Source organism: Thamnophis sirtalis, unplaced genomic scaffold (genome assembly GCF_051295495.1).
Source record: "Thamnophis sirtalis isolate CommonGarterSnake01/CBP01778 unplaced genomic scaffold, rThaSir2_p1.2 scaffold_3, whole genome shotgun sequence".
NCBI classification, from domain to species: Eukaryota; Metazoa; Chordata; class Lepidosauria; order Squamata; family Natricidae; genus Thamnophis; species Thamnophis sirtalis.
In genome coordinates, this window is record NW_028261383.1 from 163,362,430 (window position 1) to 163,384,119 (window position 21,690).

General features: G+C 40.2%; 1 protein-coding gene across 4 annotated transcripts in view; it reads left to right on the top strand.

The window, feature by feature from the left end:
- Positions 1–18,908, top strand: part of OLFM2 (olfactomedin 2) — a 256,989-nt gene extending 238,081 nt beyond the window's left edge. For all 4 annotated transcript variants that reach the window (XM_087710661.1, XM_087710660.1, XM_014075710.2 and 1 more), the window contains exon 6: positions 17,826–18,908. In XM_087710661.1, the coding sequence (XP_087566787.1) occupies positions 17,826–18,503 (678 nt within the window). In that variant the 3' untranslated portion in view covers positions 18,504–18,908. The remainder of the gene's footprint in view (positions 1–17,825) is intronic.
- Positions 18,909–21,690: the final 2,782 nt, after the last annotated feature.

A 21,690-nucleotide genomic window follows, 5' to 3' on the forward strand; every position in this document is an offset into this window, starting at 1 on the left:
ACAACCACAGATAATGCTTTTGTGGGTTTCCCCTCCCTCATGGTTAATCTTTCCCCTTATTATTTCTCCTGGTTTTTTTAATGTACAGTGAGTAAATGGCAGGATATAAATCAAACAAGCCAAAAGACAGATAAATAACAGGACTTCCTGTTGGGTGAAAACAAATGTTGGGTGGCTGGAGATTTTTATTTCAGAATTGAGTGGGGGGTGGCGGGCGGTGTTAAGTTGCCCTCAAGTCAGTTTTGGCTCTTCTCACTTCCCAGACAAGTCCTTGCAGTTTCATGGCAAGTTTTTTTCCCCAGAAGTGGTTTCCCCTTGGCTCCTTTTGAGAGAGAGTTACTGGTCCAAAGTCACCCAGTTGGCTTTGTGCCTAAGGCATAATTAAACTTCATAGTTTCCTGGTTTCTAGCCTAATACCTTAACCACTGTGCCAAACTGACCCCCTCTCAGGAAAAATAGGGTATAAAAAATGAAATACATTTAGAAGGGCCTCCTTGCTTGTTCCTTCTTACAAATTATAGAATCCACAGTGTTACTGCATGTTTACTTAGGAGTCCCAAAGGTGCTTTTTTCAGGAGGCAACCGGACTTTATTGTTTTTCTTTGAAGATGTTTCTCTTCTCATCCAAGAAGATTCCTCAGCTCTTGACAGGCTAGCCAGCAATGGAAGGATTTATACTCCTTGCAGACAGCTGGTCATTTGCATCCTTTTAAAGGGTCATTGAAGCACTTGGAGATTTATCTGTGTCCTCAGGGTCACCTGAGTAGTGCTCCTGGTTCCTGTAGTCTTTTTTTTCCCCTCTGGAAATCCATTCATACTCCCACACCATTCAAAGGCTGTTAATCCAAAATTGTATGGCTAAAAATGTGTAGAAATACTACAGATGATGACCCTGAGGACACAGATAAACCCCCAAATGCTTCAAGGACTCTCTAAAAGGATGCAGATTACCAGCTGTCTGCAAGGAGTATAATCCTTCCATTCCCCACTATCCTGTCAGAGCTGAAGAAGCTTCTTGGATGAGAAGTGAAACGTCTTCAGAGAAAAAAAACAAGAAATTCCAGTTGCCTCCTGAAAAAAGCACATTTGGGACAACCATGACCTGGATGACTGAGAATCTCTACAGATGTTTATAGCAATAGCAGTTAGACTTATATACCGCTTCATAGGGCTTTCAGCCCTCTCTAAGTGGTTTTACAGAGTCAGCATATTGCCCCCAACAACAATCCGGGTCCTCATTTTACCCACCTCGGAAGGATGGAAGGCTGAGTCAACCCTGAGCCGGTGAGATTTGAACAGTCGAACTGCAGAACTGCAGTCAGCTGAAGTAGCCTGCAGTGCTGCATTTAACCACTGCGCCACCTCGGCTCCTAGTTTAGTTAGGAGGTTCTTATTAACTAGAGCAAGGTAGCAAACTGTGCTTTCCCCCACCCCCAAGATGTTGGTGTGCCACAAATCTGAGCATCTCTTGTCATTGATCAGGCTGGTTATGGCTGCTGTCATTCAGCATTATCCAAAGAACTGGATTCTCCACCTGTGTTACAAAGATTTATTTATGGACTTCCATATGAACTGGTGTTAAAATGAATAAGCTTGAGAGCCATGCTATAATTTTGTAGAACCACTGTTCCCTAGTTTTCAAGGACTTGGCAAAGTGTTTTGAATCTAAGATGAATGATTTATGGAAAAGAAAAGCTAACATCACCCATCTTGCACACGACGATGCATATCCAGCTGAGCTTCCCAAAAGAGAACAAGGAGCACTTGGTCTCATCTGATCATCTTCCAAGCATGAAACCAATCTTGCCTGCTTCTTTGCTATCACAACATTTTTTCAGTTATTAAAAACTACTCAGGCATTTAATCAGTAGAAAAGAGTGAAAATGTGCTTTAACTCAGTAAATTAAAGGAGATAAAACTTTTATTAAAACACACATAAATCATCTGTTAAGACTGAGATATGTTTACTCAGCCTCCGCAGCTGAGCTTCTGGGCAACATAAAGCTGAGTGAAAATGATTGGGAGGAGAAATTGGGATGGCAGGAAGCCCACACTGTGTATTTGGAGAGCCTTTAGAAGCTGATATTTGCAGACCCATTTTTCTCCAATTATGGAATCATGGATAATGAAATGAATTAGTCAAGTATGAACTTTTGGCCATGGTGGCTGAGAACCATGGGCAATGTAATCCAGTCCATCCATAGTATACCAGGATAGGGAAAACTGAATTACACTGCCAATGCTTTTCACGGGATACAAGCAGCATTGTGTTTTATACTGCTTATTTGTGAAAAGGGGTGTAGTTCAAGTCCTAATACCATAGTCATGATGTAAAATATAGTGGGTTGCTGTTTGGGATTGGGCTTTACAAGTAGTTTTCCCCAATTCTGGAATGCCCTCCTTCACAAGGAACAACACAACTCTAATTTTGGCATTGTGCAAAAACATTTTTTTATCTTCCTAGGCCTTTTAACAGTATACTTTAATATTTTATCAACTCTGCAGAGTTAATTCGCTTTACTTCGGTTGCTTTACTTTTTGCTGCTTAGAAATTGTAGCTGTTTGCATTATTAGCTGCTGCCGTTGGTTGGCATTTTTAATTTATGTTTTTAGGTAGTGATTTGAATGTAGTTGTGTATGTCCCCTGGGGAATAACTTCATTTTGAGTAGGCAAAACATAGGAAAGTTTTAAATAAATAAAGATCAGCCAGCATGTGTTGGATACAGATTCAAGTCTAACTTTCTGCCTGAAAGTTGTTTATATGCAATGCATTAATTACAGTTTGCTAGTTGTTTATGAAAAGAATTAGCTTACATTTCTGTCACCTGTATTTTAGATTGCCACAATCCAAAGAAGGCCGAATTACATTCAAACAATCATGTTATTCCTTTTAGAAGGATAAGTAGTGTTGTGCAAAGTACATGAAAGGAACAAAAAATGATACACCAAAAATGTTTAAGGCCTGAGATAAGAACAGGAAGAAGCAGAGGCAAAAACCTATTCATACCACCCCATTCACTGTATCTCACCATACTTTTTTTTCCTTGCTGACTTTCCATTCCAAGCCCATGCATTGACTCATTCATTACCTTTTATTCTTTTTGAGAATCTCATTGACTCCATCCATCCATGACATTTTAGCCCTTTCCCTTGGCTCTCAGAACACTGCATCTATTTCCTAGTTGGTGGCATGCAGTTAATCTATATGAGAAATCCTAGCTTGCCCTGAAGAATATGTATATGTTGGGGTATATATGAAACCCATTTTTATGCTCATATAATATTGCATTGTATTGAACTTTCTGAAAGCATTGATCAGGTCTTAGTATAATAACCATTACATTCTGTTTCCAGAGCTGGCTGTGCAAATCTATGAAGATGCCTCCTATCTAAGACTCTGGCATTTTCATCAGAATGATGCCATATCTTTGTGTGTACACACATGCATACACACAGACACAGACACAGACACACACACACAGACACACACACAAACACACACTGATGGTGTGGTTATAGCAAATGTTCCTGGTTTACATGAAACACTAGCCATGGTTTAAGAGAGAGGTAAAATGTGGGTTCCACCACAAAACCGTGGAGGACAAAATTGTGCTCGACGAAAGCGCGCATTTGACGTCATCACAGCGCGACGAAAACATCGCGCTGTGATCGAAAAATGTAAAAATAAAATGAAAACCTTACCCTAAACCCCCCAAACCTAACCCTAAACCTAACCCTAAACCTAACCCTTAACCTAACCCTAAATCTAACCCTAAACCTAACCGTTAACGTAACGCTAAACCTAACACTAACCCTTAACCTAACGCTAAACGTAACCCTAACGCTCTAAACCTAACCCTAACCCTTAACCTAACCCTAACCCTAACCCTAACCCTAAACCTAAACCTAACCCTTACCTTTATGTGAATCGGCTTGCTTTAATTTTAATTTTATTTCAATTTTTAATTTTTTTCATCGCGCTGTGATGACGTCACATGCGCGCTTTCGTCAAGCGCGATTTTGTCCTCCGCGGTTTTGACGGGTCACGAAAATGTGGTGGTATAGTTAAAATGTTGGACTAGACTTGGGAAGTTTCAGATTCAAGCCATAGAAGATTCTAGTCTGCCATGGAAATACATCTGGATGACTTTGAACTAGTCATTCTGTAAGCTCATTCCATCTCACTGGATTGTTATTTTGAGGATAAAAAGAAGGGAGATTCCCCTGTCAGTGGGGTAGGATTTTAAGAGCTAAAATACATAAACATTGAAGACTGGGCATCAGCTTTCTCTCCTTTCAAAGTTTTATCTCTTGGAGGCCAATTGGGAAATAATGTTTATTTGCATCTTCACTCAGTTTCCATCCTACAGGGCCTATACAATGATCAAGCAAATGTTTGCAATTATCTTTTTTTCTAGCTGACATTTCCCTCTGGGGCCTCAGAAAGCACTTAAGTCTCCTTTGAGATACTTTGCAGGTTTCCCCTCTCCCTTTCTTTGGAGAGAACAGAGGGAAAGAGATTTTTAAACTTCAAAAGACCTCCTCACTTGAGCTTTCACCAGAGAAAAGCTACAGATTAGATGCTGTGCAGAACCAGACTGAAGCGGGGAGATGAAGGCAGCTTAATGTTTTAAAGAGGAATGAAAGGGAAACAGATCGCTGGAGATGTGGGCACTATTCCCTTTGTGTCCCAGGATCAGGCTACAGACAGAGAAACCTACAGCAAAATGTCTTAACCTTGGCTTCTCTATTTCACAAACTTTGGAATCAACAGCAAAATGTGTAGTTTTGGCAATTGCTCAGGGCTGAGGAAAGAGTCAATGGTGTCCCGAGGACCCGTAGCAGCTGAGATGGAACAAACATCTCTCCACTTTACATGCCAAGTTGCCCTTTTTTCCATCTCCCTTTTCCTCTGCAACCTTGACGATCTCACCAGGATTTATTTCCTGCCTTAGCACCATCCGAAAGAAAAATTGGAAACAGAGAGCAGAGAAAAAAGGAACAACGAGTGAAAATAAACTCGGCAGGCAAGAAAAAGGTTAAGCGATGCAAATATTCTATCATGCTTTAGGATTATGGGCATTAGCCTAAACTATTGGAAATCCCCTAAGAAATTACTCTGGGCAAATTGTTTTTGCTGATTGCACTTCAGCTTTTTTAGATCAGAGGTTGCCCTTATTCACAGGGCATCAAATTAAAACTGGGTACAAATGGCTTTATACCTTGTGGTCACCAATTGTCTCCAGAGGAAAAATGTTTATGCCCTTAGCGGTACCAGTAGCAATTCTTTTAAAAGAATTAGAGAAGATCAGAGAAGATTTAATTGAAGCATGAGAAGTCATGAATATTAACTAAGAAGAAATTTCCTGACAGTTAGAACAATCAGTTGAACAACGTGCCTCCAGAAGTTGTGAATGCTTCAACACTGGAAGTTTTTAAGAAGAGATTAGATAACCATTTGTCTGAAGTGGTATGGGTTTTCCTGCCTAAGCAGGAGGTTGGACTAGAAGAACTCCAAGGTCCCTTCCAACGCTGTTAAATTAAATATTGCAAACCGCTGAACAGATGATTCAACAAGAAAGATAAGCCACCACTGTGGCCACCACCCAACAATTTCTCTTTAAGAATGCCCATAAAGTTTTCCCTGGCTTTGAAATAAGGTTCCACCACAAAACCGCGGAGTACAAAATCGCGCTCGACGAAAGCGCGCATTTGACGTCATCACAGCGCGACGAAAACATCGCGCTGTGATCGAAAAATGTAAAAATAAAGCGAAAACCTTACCCTAACCCCCCCAAACCTAACCCTAAACCTAACCCTAAACCTAACCCTTAACCTAACCCTAAATCTAACCCTAAACCTAACCATTAATGTAACGCTAAACCTAACGCTAACCCTTAACCTAACGCTAAACGTAACCCTAACGCTCTAAACCTAACCCTAACCCTTAACCTAACCCTAACCCTAAACCTAACCCTTACCTTTATGTGAATCTGCTTGCTTTAATTTTAATTTTATTTCAATTTTTAATTTTTTTCGTCGCGCTGTGATGACGTCACATGCGCGCTTTCGTCGAGCGCGATTTTGTCCTCCGCGGTTTTGACGGGTCACGTGAAATAATGTCTCAAGTAGGTTCTGTTTCATCAAAATAAATGACAGATTTTTTTTTTACAAAAAAGAAGGATCCTTGATCTGCTCAGTAAGACATCAAGCCTGGTTGGATCATAAGGATACAGCATGACCTGCCTTGAATGTTTTTTATCCAAGTGAAAAATCATGACATACATTTAATAAAATAATAAAACAAAACAAAAGTTGAATGAGGGTTTTCAAGTAGTTCCATATATTCTTGAATGCATCAAAGGGAGAGTGAGAGTATTATGGAACCTTTTCCCAGGTAGTGAAGTATGAAGTCATCAAGTGAACACACCAGTTAAAGTGATCCAACAGGGAGATAGATTAGAGGTAGCAAGAAAAGTTTTGCAGAGTCCCAGGATATGCCGTCCAAAAATAGAACAAAATGAGAGAGAGTTGCAAATAATTTGCATACAGTAAAAGATAATTTAAGAAAAAAACCTGTATTAAAATTAATCTTGTTGTGATTCCTGTATTTGATTTGGCCAATGTGATATTTGACCTGGAGATATTGGTGCTTGTAATGGATCGCTTTATTCTCAAAGTCAATCACAGCAAACCATCGTGATGCCAAAACAATAACCCATATACAATGCAAATGCTGCTATGATACCCTTTCGAGGAATAAATTGCAGCCTTTGTAAGATGTCACGTTTGTGTCCCCATTGCACTTCCCTGAACTCATATACACCACGTTTATTTCTTTATAATAAAAGTTACCTTTAGGGGAGTTTTCTCTGAAAAATGGCCTGATCATGGTCATCACAACCAGTGTGCTGTTACTGGTTGGGTTTCCACATGGTACTAAACAGTAAAGTGGATTGTCTGGTTTGGGCAAGTGTAATGTTTGAACCTTGCTTTTCTAAAATATGTGCTATGGCTTGGTTCTGTGTGTTAACTTGGCTACTGTGACTAATTCAGTAAGTCAAGCATTAACATCAAGTGTTAAGTTTGGTCGGTGACCATAATAAAATTTCTGTTCTCTTTTGCACTGTTTGTTCTACAGTGGTCTAGTGAACTCAACCACTTTCCAGTTTTTTATACATGGTGTGGTCCCATTCTATGACCAGGCATTATTCGCAGCAGCAGCAGAAGTCCATTCTACTTTCGATTCCTCTGCATGTCTACTGCTCTTTATCCCCATCTTCTAGCATCCTAGACAATTAGAACTGCCCCAGTGTCTTTGCTGAACTTTTAATATGTTGCCTGTGGGATTGTGCTCATTTCAAACAATTGCGTTATTAGATCCTATGCACCTGAATCTGGGAGTACTGGCTGTTATTATTGTTGTTGTTGTTGTTGTTGTTGTTGTTATATGGTTAATCTTTGGTGAGATTCACAGCCTTTGGGGCTGGTTGGTAGCTCAACAGCTGGAGTCCTAACCAAGGACCTAGGAACTGTTAAGGTAACGTGGGAGGATATAAACTGTACCAAGTAGGGTGGTTTTTAATAGAATCAGAATGTTCAAGTCTGATAAATTTAAAATTTCCAAATAGCGAGGTAGCCCTTTAGGTATTGCTCCAAGGGCTCCAATTACAATTGGGACAACACTCGATTTCTTTTTCCATGGTCGCTCAACTTCAATTTGCAAGTCCCGGTACTTTGTGGTTTTTTCTTACTGTTTATCTTCAATTCGTGCATCTCCAGGTATTGCAATGTCAATGAACCATCCTTTTTTCTTTTCAACTATTGTTATGTCAGGTGTGTTGTGGGCCAAGTGCCTGTCAGTCTGGATTCTGAAGTCCCATGAGATCTTGACTTTCTCATTTTCTAAAATCTTTTGAACCTGATGTTCTCAGTGGGTTTTGCTGTACTCAAATCCAAACTTTTGGCACAATTTCCAGTGAATGATCTTAGCAACGCGGTCATGGCGTTGTAGGTAGTCAGTTTGTGAAATTTTGCTGCACCCACTGATCAAGTGGTCAACCGTCTCATCTTTCTCATTACAGAGGTGACATTTGCTGTTGGTGGTAACGTGTTGAATTTTTGCCTTCATGCAGTTTGTGGCTAAGGCTTGTTCTTGAGCTGCCAAAATAAAGCCTTCTGTTTCTTTTTTCAGTGCTCCTGATCTTAACCAGTTCCAAGTTAGCTTTTGGTCAGCTTTGCTTTCAATACTTTTCAAGTATTGGCTACGCAAAGCTTTGTTTTTCCAATTTTCAGCTCGTTTCTCAATTACTTCTTACTTATATTCAGCTTTTGACTTAGTTGTCTTTAAAAGCCCTCCTTTATTTACTTCCTTAATCATTGGTTCTTCACTTTTCTGGATGTAATCATTCAAGCTGTGTCTTTCTTCTTCCACAGTCTGCTTTACTTGTAGGAGTCCTCGACCTCCCTCTGCTCAGTAGATACAATCGGCCAACATGACTTTTAGGTGCAAAGCATGATTCATTGTCATAAGCTTCCTTGTTTTTCTGTCCAAATTGTCCAACTCCATCTGGGTCCAGTCAATTATTCCTGCAGTATCGAATTACAGGTATAGCCCAGGTATTTATGGCTTTTATGATGTTTCCTCCACTCAGTTTGGACTTTAATATCTTGTGAATTCGTGAAATGTACTTGGCTGAGGTTAATTCCTTGACTTTATTATGCATTAAGTCAGAGGCCTCTAAAATCTCCAAGTACTTGTAGCCTTATTCTGATTGTATTGCCTTTATCATTTGTTCATTCTCAAGTTGTATTCCATCATCTTCTAGGACCTTGCCTGCCTTGTTTGCCATTGTTGCGCATTTGTCAATTCCAAACTGCATACCAATGTCTTGGCTAAATTCTTTTGTGCTTTCAATTAATAAATTCAGTTCAGCTTTTGTTTTACCAAACAGCTTCAAATCATCCATGTACACCAAGTGTGAAATTTTCAGACCTTTCTTTGCAGGTTCGTATCCACAGTTCACCTTTTTTCAAAATGATTGTCAGTGGTAGCATTGAGAGTATAAAAAGTAGGGGTGAAAGGGAATCACCCTGGAAAATGCCTCATTTAATTTCAACTTCACCCAGTTTTTCTCCATTAGTCATAAGCTTCATTTTCCAGAGGTTCATTGAAGTTTCCATGCATTTTTGTATGTTGCTGCTAATGCCAAAGATTTTCAGGCGTTTCTTGATCCAGCTGTGGGGAACTGAATCAAACGCTTTCTTGGTTCGTCTTTTCTTTGAATTCTTTAGCATTAGCTTGTCAATCAGCAGTTGGCCCTTTGTTCCTCTTGAATTTTTGCAGCATCCTTTCTGTTCTACAGGAAGCAAGTCATTTCTTTCCAAGTATCCGTAAATGTGGTTTGCAATGATATCAGTAAGGAGCTTGTATGTTGTTGGCAAACAGGTGATTGGCCTATAGTTTCCAGGGTTCTTTCCTTTTTCTTTAACTTTTTGGATCAAAAATGTCCTTTCAGTTGTCATCTATTCATCATTGTCAGGTGTTTTTAAGATCTGATTCATTTGGGCTGCCAATCTTTCATGCATACTTGTAAGTGCCTTTAGCCGGAAATCATGTAGCTCATCTGATCCAGGTGCACTACAGTTCTTTACTTTTCTTGACTGTCTTTGCACCATTTCTTTTGTTATTTTCACATCTTCCATTTTATGCACTTTAATAGAATCCCCAACCTGCTTGATCCATGTTGCATTTATGTTGTGCTTCTTGTTGTTTACCCACAAATTCTTCCAGAATTTCAGAGCTTTCTCTTTATCAGGCTTTTCATTTGTTGTTACTCTATCTCCACTTTCTAAGCTCTTATAAAACTGGTGCTGATTTACTCAGTTTTCCTTGAACTGAGTTACTCGATTTTCATACTGTTTAATCTTTTCAGCAATGGCAACAACCCTCTGCTTTAGCTCTTCAATTACTACCTCAATGTCCTTATTCTCCAAATCGTATCTTGCTTCCAGACTGCTTTTGACCTGCTTATTCTTTAGCTGACCTTGCCTTAAGTTCTTCAAGTTGCTTAAGTCTCCATGAATTTTTTTGATGTTGTTGTTGTTGTTGTTGTTATACAATTGTATCACAGCGGCCAGTTGTTTCGCCGGATTTGGCATTGGTTACTAGTTGGGCCCCACCCAGGAGCCTAGGATGTCATAACGTATTTTCGTAATATGCGTGCAGATCCAAGCAGTGCGGCTTTTCACATTTGACTGATGGTGATTTTTGTCAATTTTGTTTTAAATGTAATTCCAATGCTTTTGGAATAGCACCCAGTGTGCCAATTACCACTGGAATTACCACTGCTGGTTTGTGCCATAGTCGTTGAATTTCAATTTTTAAGTCCTAGTATTTTGCGATTTTTTCATGTTCCTTCTCGGCGACCCTGCTATCACCTGGTATTGTGATGTCTATGATTGTGACCTTATTTTTCTCAACCAGTGTGATATCTGGTGTATTATACGCCAGTATTTTGTCTGTTTGTATGCGAAAATCCCACAAGATCTTGACCATCTGATTTTCGGTGACTTTTTCAGGCTTATGTTCCCACCAGTTTGTTGCTGTTTTAATATTATAATTTTTGCACAAATTCCAATGGATCATTTGTGCTACTGAATTGTGCCACAATTTATAATCAGTCTGTGCGATTGTTTTACAGCAGCTGAGTATGTGATCAACCGTTTCATCAGCTTCTTTGCAAAGTCTGCATTTGGCATCATCAGAGGATTTTTCGATTTTGGCCTTAATGGCATTTGTGCGGATAGCTTGTTCTTGCGCAGCCAGGATTAGTGACTCTGTTTCTTTCTTTAATGTACCTGATGTTAACCGTAACCAAGTTTTTTCACTGTCCACTTTATCTTTTATTTTTTCCAGAAATTGGCCATGCAGTGCTTTGTTCTGCCAACTCTCTATTCTTGATTTTATCACATCTTTGCTGTATTCTTGTTTCGTCTGTTGGACCTTCAATAGATTTTTGTTCTTTACTTAGATTAATAGATGTTCTTGACTTTCTTTTAAATAATCAGCCAGTGCATGTTTTTCTTCTTCAACTATTTGCTTCACTTGTAATAATCCTCTGCCACCTGATTTTCGGGGCAGGTACAGTCTATCAGTATCACCACGTGGATGCAAATTATTATTATTGTTGTTGTTGTTGTTGTTGTTGTTGTTATTATTATTATTATTATTATTATTATTATTATTATTATTATTATTATTATTATACAATTGTATCACAGCGGCCAGTTGTTTCACCGGATTTGGCATTAGTTACTAGTCGGGCCCCACCCAGGGGCCTAGGACGTCGTAACATATTTTCTTAATATGCGTGCAGATCCAAGCAGTGCGGCTTTTTGCATTTGACTGATGGTGATTTTGTCAATTTTTAACTGTTTTAAATGTAATTCCAGTGCTTTTGGAATAGCACCCAGTGTGCCAATTACCACTGGAATTACCACTGCTGGTTTGTGCCATAGTCGTTGAATTTCGATTTTTAAGTCCTGGTATCTTGCGATTTTTTCATGTTCCTTCTCGGCGACCCTGCTATCATCTGGTATTGCAATGTCTATGATTGTGACCTTATTTTTCTCAACCAGTGTGATGTCTGGTTTATTATGCGCCAGTATTTTGTCGGTTTGTATACGGAAATCCCACAAGATCTTGACCATCTGATTTTCGGTGACTTTTTCAGGCTGATGTTCCCACCAGTTTGTTGCTGTTTTAATATTATAATTTTTGCACAAATTCCAATGGATCATTTGTGCTACTGAATTGTGGCGCAATTTATAATCAGTCTGCGCGATTTTTTTACAGCAGCTGAGTATGTGATCAACAGTTTCATCAGCTTCTTTGCAAAGTCTGCATTTGGCATCATCAGAGGATTTTTCGATTTTGGCCTTAATGGCATTTGTGCGGATAGCTTGTTCTTGCGCAGCCAGGATTAGTGACTCTGTTTCTTTCTTTAATGTACCTGTTGTTAACCATAACCAAGTTTGTTCACTGTCCACTTTATCTTTTATTTTTTCCAGAAATTGGCCATGCAGTGCTTTGTTCTGCCAACTCTCCATTCTTGATTTTATCACATCTTTTCTGTATTCTTGTTTCGTCTGTTGGGCCTTCAGTAGATTTTTGTTCTTTACTTCGATTAATAGATGTTCTTGACTTTCTTTTAAATAATCAGCCAGTGCATGTTTTTCTTCTTCAACTGTTTGCTTCACTTGTAATAATCCTCTGCCACCTGATTTTCGGGGCAGGTACAGTCTATCAGTATCACCACGTGGATGTAAACTGTAGTGCATTGTCATTAGTTTCCTGGTTTTTCGGTCCAAAAGGTCCAAATCAGCTTGTGTCCAGTTAACTATACCAGCTGTGTATCTTATAACTGGTATTGCCCAGGTATTTATGGCCTTGATTGTATTTCCACCATTCAATTTAGATTTCAAAATTTTCCTAACTCTGTTGGTGTACTCTCGCCTGACAATAGTTTTTACTTCTCCATGCTTGATGTTATCCAACTGCAGAATGCCTAAGTATTTGTAGGCTTCATTTTCCTTGCATTTAATTAATTGGCCATTGGGCATTTCAATTCCCTCACATGCAGTGATTTTGCCCCTTTTTATGGATACAGTGGCGCATTTTTCCATGCCAAACTGCATTGAAATATCGGTGCTGAATACTCGGACTGTGTTTGTCAATGATTGGATTTCTATTTCTGACTTTCCATAGAGTTTCAAATCATCCATATATAGTAAATGTGAAATTTTTTCAGCTTCTTTGGCTGTTGGGTAGCCTAATTTCATTTTTTTTTAAGATTACTGATAGTGGGATCATTGCGATGATGAAGAGAAGAGGTGAAAGTGAATCACCCTGGAAAATTCCTCGCTTGATATTAACTATTCCGTAGATCTCATTCCCTACTGCCAACTCAGTTCTCCATTGTTTCATCGCCTTTTCAGTAAAGGGTGTAATATTTTTGCTAATGCCAGTTGTTTGTAAGCATTTTATGATCCAACTATGTGGCAGTGAGTCAAATGCGTTTTTGTAATCAATCCAGACCATATTCAATTTCGTTTTTCTGTTCTTACAATTTTCTAATATCATTTTATCAATTAGAAGCTGATCTTTGGTGCCCCTGCTCCTTCTTTTGTTGCCTTTTTGCTCTACTGGCAAGATGTTGTTTGTTTCCAAATAATCCATCATGTTATCTGCAATAATGCCTGTGAGTAATTTGAAGGTTGTTGGCAAGCATGTTATTGGTCTGTAGTTTTCAGGTGTTGTTCCTTTAGTTGCATCTTTCTGAATCAAGTATGTTTTTCCAGTTGTCAACCATTCATCAATTTGGCCCTTTTGTAAAATTTCATTCAGTTGCCTGGCCAATATTGCATGTAAACTGGTCAGATATTTGAGCCAGAAACCATGTAATTGGTCCTTTCCAGGTGATGTCCAATTCTTTACCTTTTTAACTCGATTTTTGACCATCTCAGTTGTTATTTCTAATACTTGCATTTGCTTGTTGCCAATGCTTTTCTCAAAGTCATGTATCCACTTTGCTTCCTTGTTGTAGTCCTTTGCATTTTCCCACAATTCTTTCCAGAATTCAAGCATTGAATTATTATTATTATTATTATTATTATTATTATTATTATTATTATTATTATTTTAACCCCTGGGCAATTAGCTACATGCCTCCAAATGATCTCTTCTACACAACTGCTGAAGGTCTCTTCCTCCCAGCCCCCATTTGTTTTCCCTTTGCATCTGGCAGCATCCTCTGCACCAAAATCATCTATGCCTATCTTTCCTAGTCAGCAAATATGTAAGGGTGAGAGCTACAATCCTTTCAGACCTTCTGCTTGCCATCATTAAATTACAATCAATGATTTATGAATAGCTGGCTCATTTCCTTGAGAGGTTCTTGAAGATCCCCATTTATCAAGATGACCCCCACCTGCCAATCACTGTCGTGCCATCACTCTTTAAGTGAGATGTTGCCATGTGGATCCGATACAGGGCAGCTTTATCCAGACCGAGCTTTCCTGATATAGTAGGAGGATCAGGACTCCCCAGGCCTTGTGCCAGGCCCAACTATGGCAAGCTCTAGAATGAATGGAGAAGTTGCCATTCATTCAATCTCATTATGGGTTGTGCCAAATTCATTTCTTCTTGGTTTTTTCCTCTTGCATGACTGCAGCCAAATAGCTAGCAAAGGGAAAGTAGCACTGTAAACAATATGAGTTCATGGATCATATTTTGAACACAAAATTCCAAAGACAGAATGAGGAGGAAAGATCGATGGCTGTTTGAGAGTGCTGTCAAGGACTCCAACAGCAGCAGGAAGTCTGCAGGTCTTCGGTGTGGCCCATAGCTGCATGGATGCAGGCAGGATTTATTTCTAATTTGCAGGTGGTTAAATAAGCTCATCTTCCCAAACAAGATTTTCATACCTGGTCCCAGAGGCTGAATGCCAGCTAAACCACCACTTCTTATTCACGTTAAAATTCATTCCTTTTTGTACGGATACCTATAAAACAAAAATTGTTGCCTTGTTTGACTCATCCTTATAAAGTGCTGGTAGCTCACTGTGAATGTCTTTCACTCATAACAGGCAGCCACATGGGCTGGAAATACATTTTTCTTTCTATAATTGGTTTTTTTGTTTTTTCTGTTTTTGTATGTTGTTATAATCCAAAGCACACGATCTGTTTGCTGAAGAATTCCAAAAAGAATCCCCTGACATTAGAAAATTAGTGACAAAGCTCCTTCTACTCAGCTCATTAGAAATGTAAGATGTAAGAGACATAAAGAAAAATAGATGGATGAACTGAACCCCAAAATTTGGAAGAGATCTGGAACGGAAGAACTAGAAATCGTATCAGCAGGAATATTTCTTTAAAAAAAAATACTTCCCATTGCTAACACAGGAAAATGAACACCACATTTTTAAACCAAGCAGCGCAATCAATAAACAAGATAGATTCTGCAGCATTGGGGGTGGGAAGGTCAGAAAGTTTCAGATCCACTCCTCCTCGTCTTCTAGATTGTGCTTGCACCACAAACAATATTGGCAAACCACGAAAGTAACTCGTCAACCTTAACAATATTTTTAAACCTCTTCAGCCGTCAAGCCTGGCTGTTAGTCAGGTTAATAAAGGGTGTTGTAGCTCAAGTAAACCGCAGGACACCAGATTAAAGAGGTTGGGGAAGATAGACATTCTGACTCTGTGGAAGGTGGATGTTAACATTTTTGGCCTTTTCATCCTGGCAATGATGATTGGTGGTGAGGATGATTGTCATCACCACAATGATTGTGATTTTAGTGCTGCCAAAGGATACTTCTTGCACAGCTGCGCATTCTCAAGGCAATAAGAAGAGTCAAGATTTAAAACATCCAACGCAGCTATTAGAGCTAAAAACAATGTGCTCATAACTTTGAACCCTTCAGTACAGCCCCAGGCTTCCCTTGTCTTTCTTGCCCTCTGCAGCAGTTTTGCAATGCTCAAGTGTTGCTACTCCAGCTAAGCTTGGCCAGCAGAAACTGTGAAATCTTTGCTGCTTTTCTTTGGGTTTCAAAGAAAACCCATTAACTTCTCTGTTGGCAAAGCTGTCCTCTAGTCCCACCTAAAGTATATATAGAGATGCTATGATGCCTTGGCTTCAAGAAGAAGGGAGAAAATTTCAGGAGATGGGTTGTGGAGGGAACTCCCGCCCAGTGGTGGGATTCAAATAATTTAACAACCAGTTCTCTGCCCTAATGATTCTTCCAACAGCCAGTTCAACAAACTGCTCAGAAAGGTAACAACCAGTTCTCCCAAAGTGGTGCAAACTGGCGCAGTGCACCACTGCTTCCGCCCCTGAGAAGACCCCTGCCCCATAACTCTGGAGGACATACCACTAAAGTGTTCACAGCATTTCCTTGAGACCAGGAATTGGATTGACTGCGCTGCTGGAAATCTTGCTATGTCCATAGGGGTAATGAGGGCACAAGGGCACAATGTTTTGGTGTCAACGTGTTTTGTTTTCAGGTGGAATGAATCAGGATGATTTTGGCATCAGAGCCACAGGATTCCTTTGAGCAGTAATCCAGATTAGGAAGAGAAAAGGTGACTCAGAGAACACATGACTGGGCATGTAGCCTACAATGTAATTCCTTAAATCAAATGCATCTTTTCCTGGGGGTCACACAATGGAACAAGCCCAAGTAAAGGTGCATCTCTTTGAAGGAGCTGTCAAAGCACTTTTTTGCCTTGGAATTCAAATCTCAGCACACACCTTAAGAGAATTTGAAATTTGAGAAAATGTGCCATCATAAGAAACGTTCATACCAATGATTACTCATTCCATCATGGTACTGAGAAATGTTCTTTGATGATACTTTTTTCTATCCATTGTTCAACTCAAGTCTCTCCCCCCTTTGAGCCAATGTCCACTGCCTTGATTTCAACCACTTACAGTAAATAGTATAAAATGATTTGCATTGTGTCCTTCTCTTAGAAAAAATGAGTTGATCTCTTAATGTGTCAGGAAAGGAAGTGTGTGTGTGTGTCTGTGTCTGTGTGTGTGTTTTTGCATGCATGCGTTTGCATATGAACATGAGGGGCACGTGTGTGAATGCCATAGGAGAATATTCTTGATTCCCAAAAAAATCCATATGAAACAAAAAACTCTTCAGGGCTTTCTGAGTGGTTAAAGCCTAATTAATATTTGATAAATAATCTTGAATAGCTTTATGGCAAAAAAACCCCAAACCTTTTTTTAGATATATGTCGTATCAATCATAAATATTCATTCATTCATTTTGCTAGGCTTACATCCTGTTCTAATTGTTAATTGACTCTGAGCAGCTTACATTGCTACCCTAAACAAACAAGGGGTCAAAATAACAAAACTAACCAAGGTTCAAAATAATAGCAACATTTTCCAGTGCGGAGAAAGCCTGCATTAATGGAGATTTTTACACAAGAGGAATCCCTTTCATATCGCCTCCCCCCTCAAAACCTATGTTTCCAGTATAGTAATGGCTTCCTTCTGAAAGCAGCGTTCTGGTCAGGGACACTGACTGAGCTCATTATCAACTGGTCACCTGCTGCCAAACTCCAGTAGCCAAGCTGGGTCTGATTAGGATATATGATCCTGTGGGCTAGTATTGAAGCAGCTGCTGTAAAGCTTAAGAGACCAGAATGTCTCAATCAGGAGAGTTCTCTTTATATTTCAAAGCAGGGACGATCATCCCAGAGGCAATAAGTGACCCTCTGAGCTGCAAAACCTTGGACAACCACATGATGGCAGTAGGTAATTAGCTCTAATGGTCATCTACATCTTCAGAAGTAACTAGGTAGCCCTTGGAACTTGAACCCAAGATGATCAAAATTTCAGGTTTAGGGTGCAATCCTATTTTTGAGACCAACTCAAAAATCAGCCACCTTGAATTCAACAGACCCAAGTTAGTATCTATAGAATTGTAACTCTATTGGTATCTTTGCACAACACACAAATCACAAAGAATCCCACCACTTTCAAGCTGAGCATGTTTTGCGAGGGCAGATTGTGTTATTTGCTTATAGTGCGTGTGAAACCTTCCCCCCCCCCCCCCCCGGCCAAAAAAAAGGAGGGTTTGGTGAAAAATCCATGCTTTAGGGCACTTTTACTATTGGAAAGTTGCCATTTTGATTTTTAGTTTGGGCCTAAAAATATCTTTGTCTTGCTCTGCTTTTTTTTCTCTCCACTGAGGCCATTGGGAAATTAAAAGTGTTGTCTCATTAAATTCATTGTGTTCTTCCTCAGGTGTGGTATATGGATGGCTATTACAAAGGCCGGCGTGTTCTTGAGTATCGAACCCTGAATGACTTCATCACAGGGCAAAATTTTGTCCAGCACTTGCTGCCTCACCCTTGGGCAGGCACTGGCCACGTGGTTTTCAACGGATCCCTCTACTACAACAAGTATCAGAGCAACATTGTGGTGAAGTACCATTTCCGTTCACGGAGCATTGTTGTACAACGTAGCCTCAACACGGCTGGCTACAACAACACATTCCCATATTCCTGGGGTGGTTTCTCTGACATCGACTTCATGGTGGACGAGAATGGACTCTGGGCAGTTTACACCACCAACCAAAATGCTGGTAACATTGTGGTGAGTAGGATGGACCCCATGACACTGGAGATACTACGCAGCTGGGACACTGGCTACCCCAAGCGGAGCGCCGGAGAATCCTTCATGATTTGCGGGACCCTCTATGTGACAAATTCACACCTGGCTGGGGCAAAAATCTATTTTGCCTACTACACAAACACTTCTACCTATGAGTACACAGATATTCCCTTCCACAATCAATATTCCCACATATCCATGTTGGACTACAATCCACGGGAGAGGGTTCTTTACACCTGGAACAATGGCCACCAGGTCATCTACAATGTGACTCTCTTCCATGTTATCAAGACTTCAGGGGAATTATAATACTGTGATCGAAGAGAGCTGAACAAGCTTGGTGGTCATTTTGTTCGTTTTCTCTTGTTATCTTAGGGAGGTTTTGGGGAGGGGGGGGGGTACTGCCACCAAATTTTGTTCTAGAAAAACTCGGTGGCCTGGGAAAACTCCATAATGCCATTATTTCTATATAATAAATGAAATGAATTTCATCTTTCTTTCTTTCCTTCTTTCTTTCTTTCTTTCTTTCTTTCTTTTCTTTTCTTTTTCTTTTTCTTTCTTTTTCTTCTTTTCACTTTTTCTCTCTCCTGTGATTGATGGTGCATGGATCTGATTTGGGGCTATTTTGGGTGGGGACGGCTTTTTTATTTTATTTTTGGATTGGTTTTTATTTTACTTATTTACCAATGGCAAATAAAGACAGTCTCATTGAGATTGGAAGAGTTTGGGCCTTTCTTGGTTCAAATGAGTCACTTGCCTCGGGGAAATATTGTGGCGTCTATCTGGAATATGGCAGTTGGCTTTCCATCAAGAAACTCTGCCTCTTCACCAAGCAACAGCAGAATAATTTTTGTCTTTGAAGCAAGAATCTTCCTCTAAAACATTTCCCCGTATGGCTGAAGCTGGTTTTGTTACCTACCAATTCTCATAGCAAATTGCTTGCCTTTCTTTTCTCCAAAGAGAACATTTCAATACAATTCCTCAGAGTGAGGTTCCTTCGCTTATCTTACTTATGAGGAGACTGAAGGGCAGACACAAATATCCTTCTTCATCACATCAGCCTGCAGCCTCCTGACATCCCACCCTTCAATTAAAATCTAAGGAAAGATGTCATGGAGAAATTTCTCTTATTGAGGCTTTTTACATCAAGGGGTAGGGGCCAGCAGGAAGCTTTAGAGCAAAGGAGAGAGATGTCTTGGGAAAAAAGCAACACCTGCTTTTTCCATCGTCTCATGGAAATAGAATTCCCAATTCACATTTCTTATTAAAATACATCGAACTCTGAATGTTATACATGAGCATCATTCAGAAATGCCTGATTCAGAGGGAAATAGTATTGCGGGGGTGGGGGATAGGTATTCAAATTTGGATGTAACAAAGCGTTTGTGAAGCAGGACATGCATTCATTCATTTCCTCTTGTCACTGTTCAACAGTCCAAAAAGTACGCTATACCATGGCTTGTTTGATGACAAGCATATCAATCAACCGCAGGTGGGGAAGGAGAAAGTGGTGGCTCAGAGAACAAGGCAGAAAGAAGATGTCGGAAAACAATGTACTGTATATGGAAAATGAATATAATGTCTGCTTTGCCAGCAAATAGTCCCAGGTTTAATCCCTGGCCTCTCCTATTGAATAACATTGAAGTACCACCTCAATAGTTGTCAGTCAGAATAGGGCTCACCAAGGAGATATAAGAAATGCAGATTCGCCCTCCTTTTCTGCTCTTCTTTTCTCTACATGCTTTCACGTGTCAGCTGAAACAGAATCTCCAGGTGTACTATGGACCAGAAGGATGTTTCTGTCTGCTCAGCTGATTCAAGAATAGCCAGTGCTTTTTTAAAAACTTAGCAAGGCTTAAAAGAGGGAGGGAAAGTCCTTATTGCTTGGGAGGCAGCTTTTTTTTTTTTTTAAAGGGACAGTGAAGTCCCTGAAGATGGCATTCCTTCAGCATGCCTTCTTCCTTGAACTCACTGGATAAATAAATTTGTCTATTTATCCCCTTTCCCTTGTCTGTTGTGAGCCGCCCGGAGTCCTCCGGGAGTGGGCGGCATACAAGACAAATGAAATGAAAAATGAAATGAAAACGAAAAAATGAAATTTCAGAAATGCCTAATCTGGGGTATCCATCATTACTTGGATTATTACATGAAAGAGCCAAGGTGGCGCAGTGGTTAGGGTGCAGTACTGCAGGCCACTTCAGCTGACTGTTATCTGCAGTTCAGCAGTTCTAATCTCACCGGCTCAGGGTTGACTCAGCCTTCCATCCTTCCGAGGTGGGTAAAATGAGGACCCGGATTGTTGGGGGCAATATGCTGACTCTGTAAACCGCTTAGAGAGGGCTGAAAGCCCTATGAAGCGGTATATAAGTCTAACTGCTATTGTTATTGCTATTGCTATGTTGCACAAGCCTTCCAAATGGATCATTCCATTCACAGCATGAGTTGCAATCCATGTAGTTCGGTGACACATGGATGTCTACAGATTCCCCACTGCTTTTGGAAAAGGCTACTCTTACAACAGAGCCTGGGAGTAAGTCAACGAGTCTGATCTACTACAAATGTAAATCAGGCTACCTGACCTAGTATAAGATGGTGTCTCACAAAGCAGGCAGGCTTACAAAAAATTATTTGTACAATTTTATGTAGAGAGAAAGTCTGATGAGCAAAAAAAAAAAGTCTTAAAATAATTCAGAATTGTAGGCAAACAGGTTTTTGCCTGGCCACAAAACAAAAGGAATAGAATCTAATCCGAAAGGTCAGATAGATCTTATGGATTTAGTGTCCCTTTCAGTTGCATGGAGCTCCACTTGAGGACACATCTTTCAAACCTTCCACTATGTCCCAACTAACAGTGTGAGATGACTCCCGATAATTCCACCTATGGCGAAGTTTGCTATTATTCAATACTAGACTTTACACTTTGTAAGAGGAACACACTTCCAATGCATGTTCATTTTGGTCAAGGCAATTAATGATTACTTTGCTTAGTTGCAAAGCAGGGGTGGGTTTCAACCGGTTCGCGGCGGTCCCTGCGAACTGGTTGGTCGGCGAACCCGGAAGTAAGTAACTTCCGGGAACGGCGAAGGGTCCACCCACCCGCCCGCACTCCTTACCCGGTTTTGATGAGTTCTGCACTTCCACGCATGCGCAGGACGCATACAGCGCCTGCGCGATCCTCCAGGAGCAGCTGGAGCATCACACAGATGCTAGTATGCATGTGTGCGCTGCGTGTGTGCACGCGCACACCGCGTACGTGCACGAGGACGCCGCCGGCCCCGTTCCAACCGAACCAGTTGGAACAGGGTGAGAAACCCACCCCTGTTGCAAAGCTATGTTTTGTCATCATTCCTGGCAAGGTTTCCCATTGTCTAACTCAGAGGAACTATTTCTAACAAAGTTATAGAAATAAGGCTGTGTTATATTTACAAGAAACTCTTACAATTACCTAATTATATACCCTTCAGTCGAGTACCTGGTACCAGATGACTCATGTAAA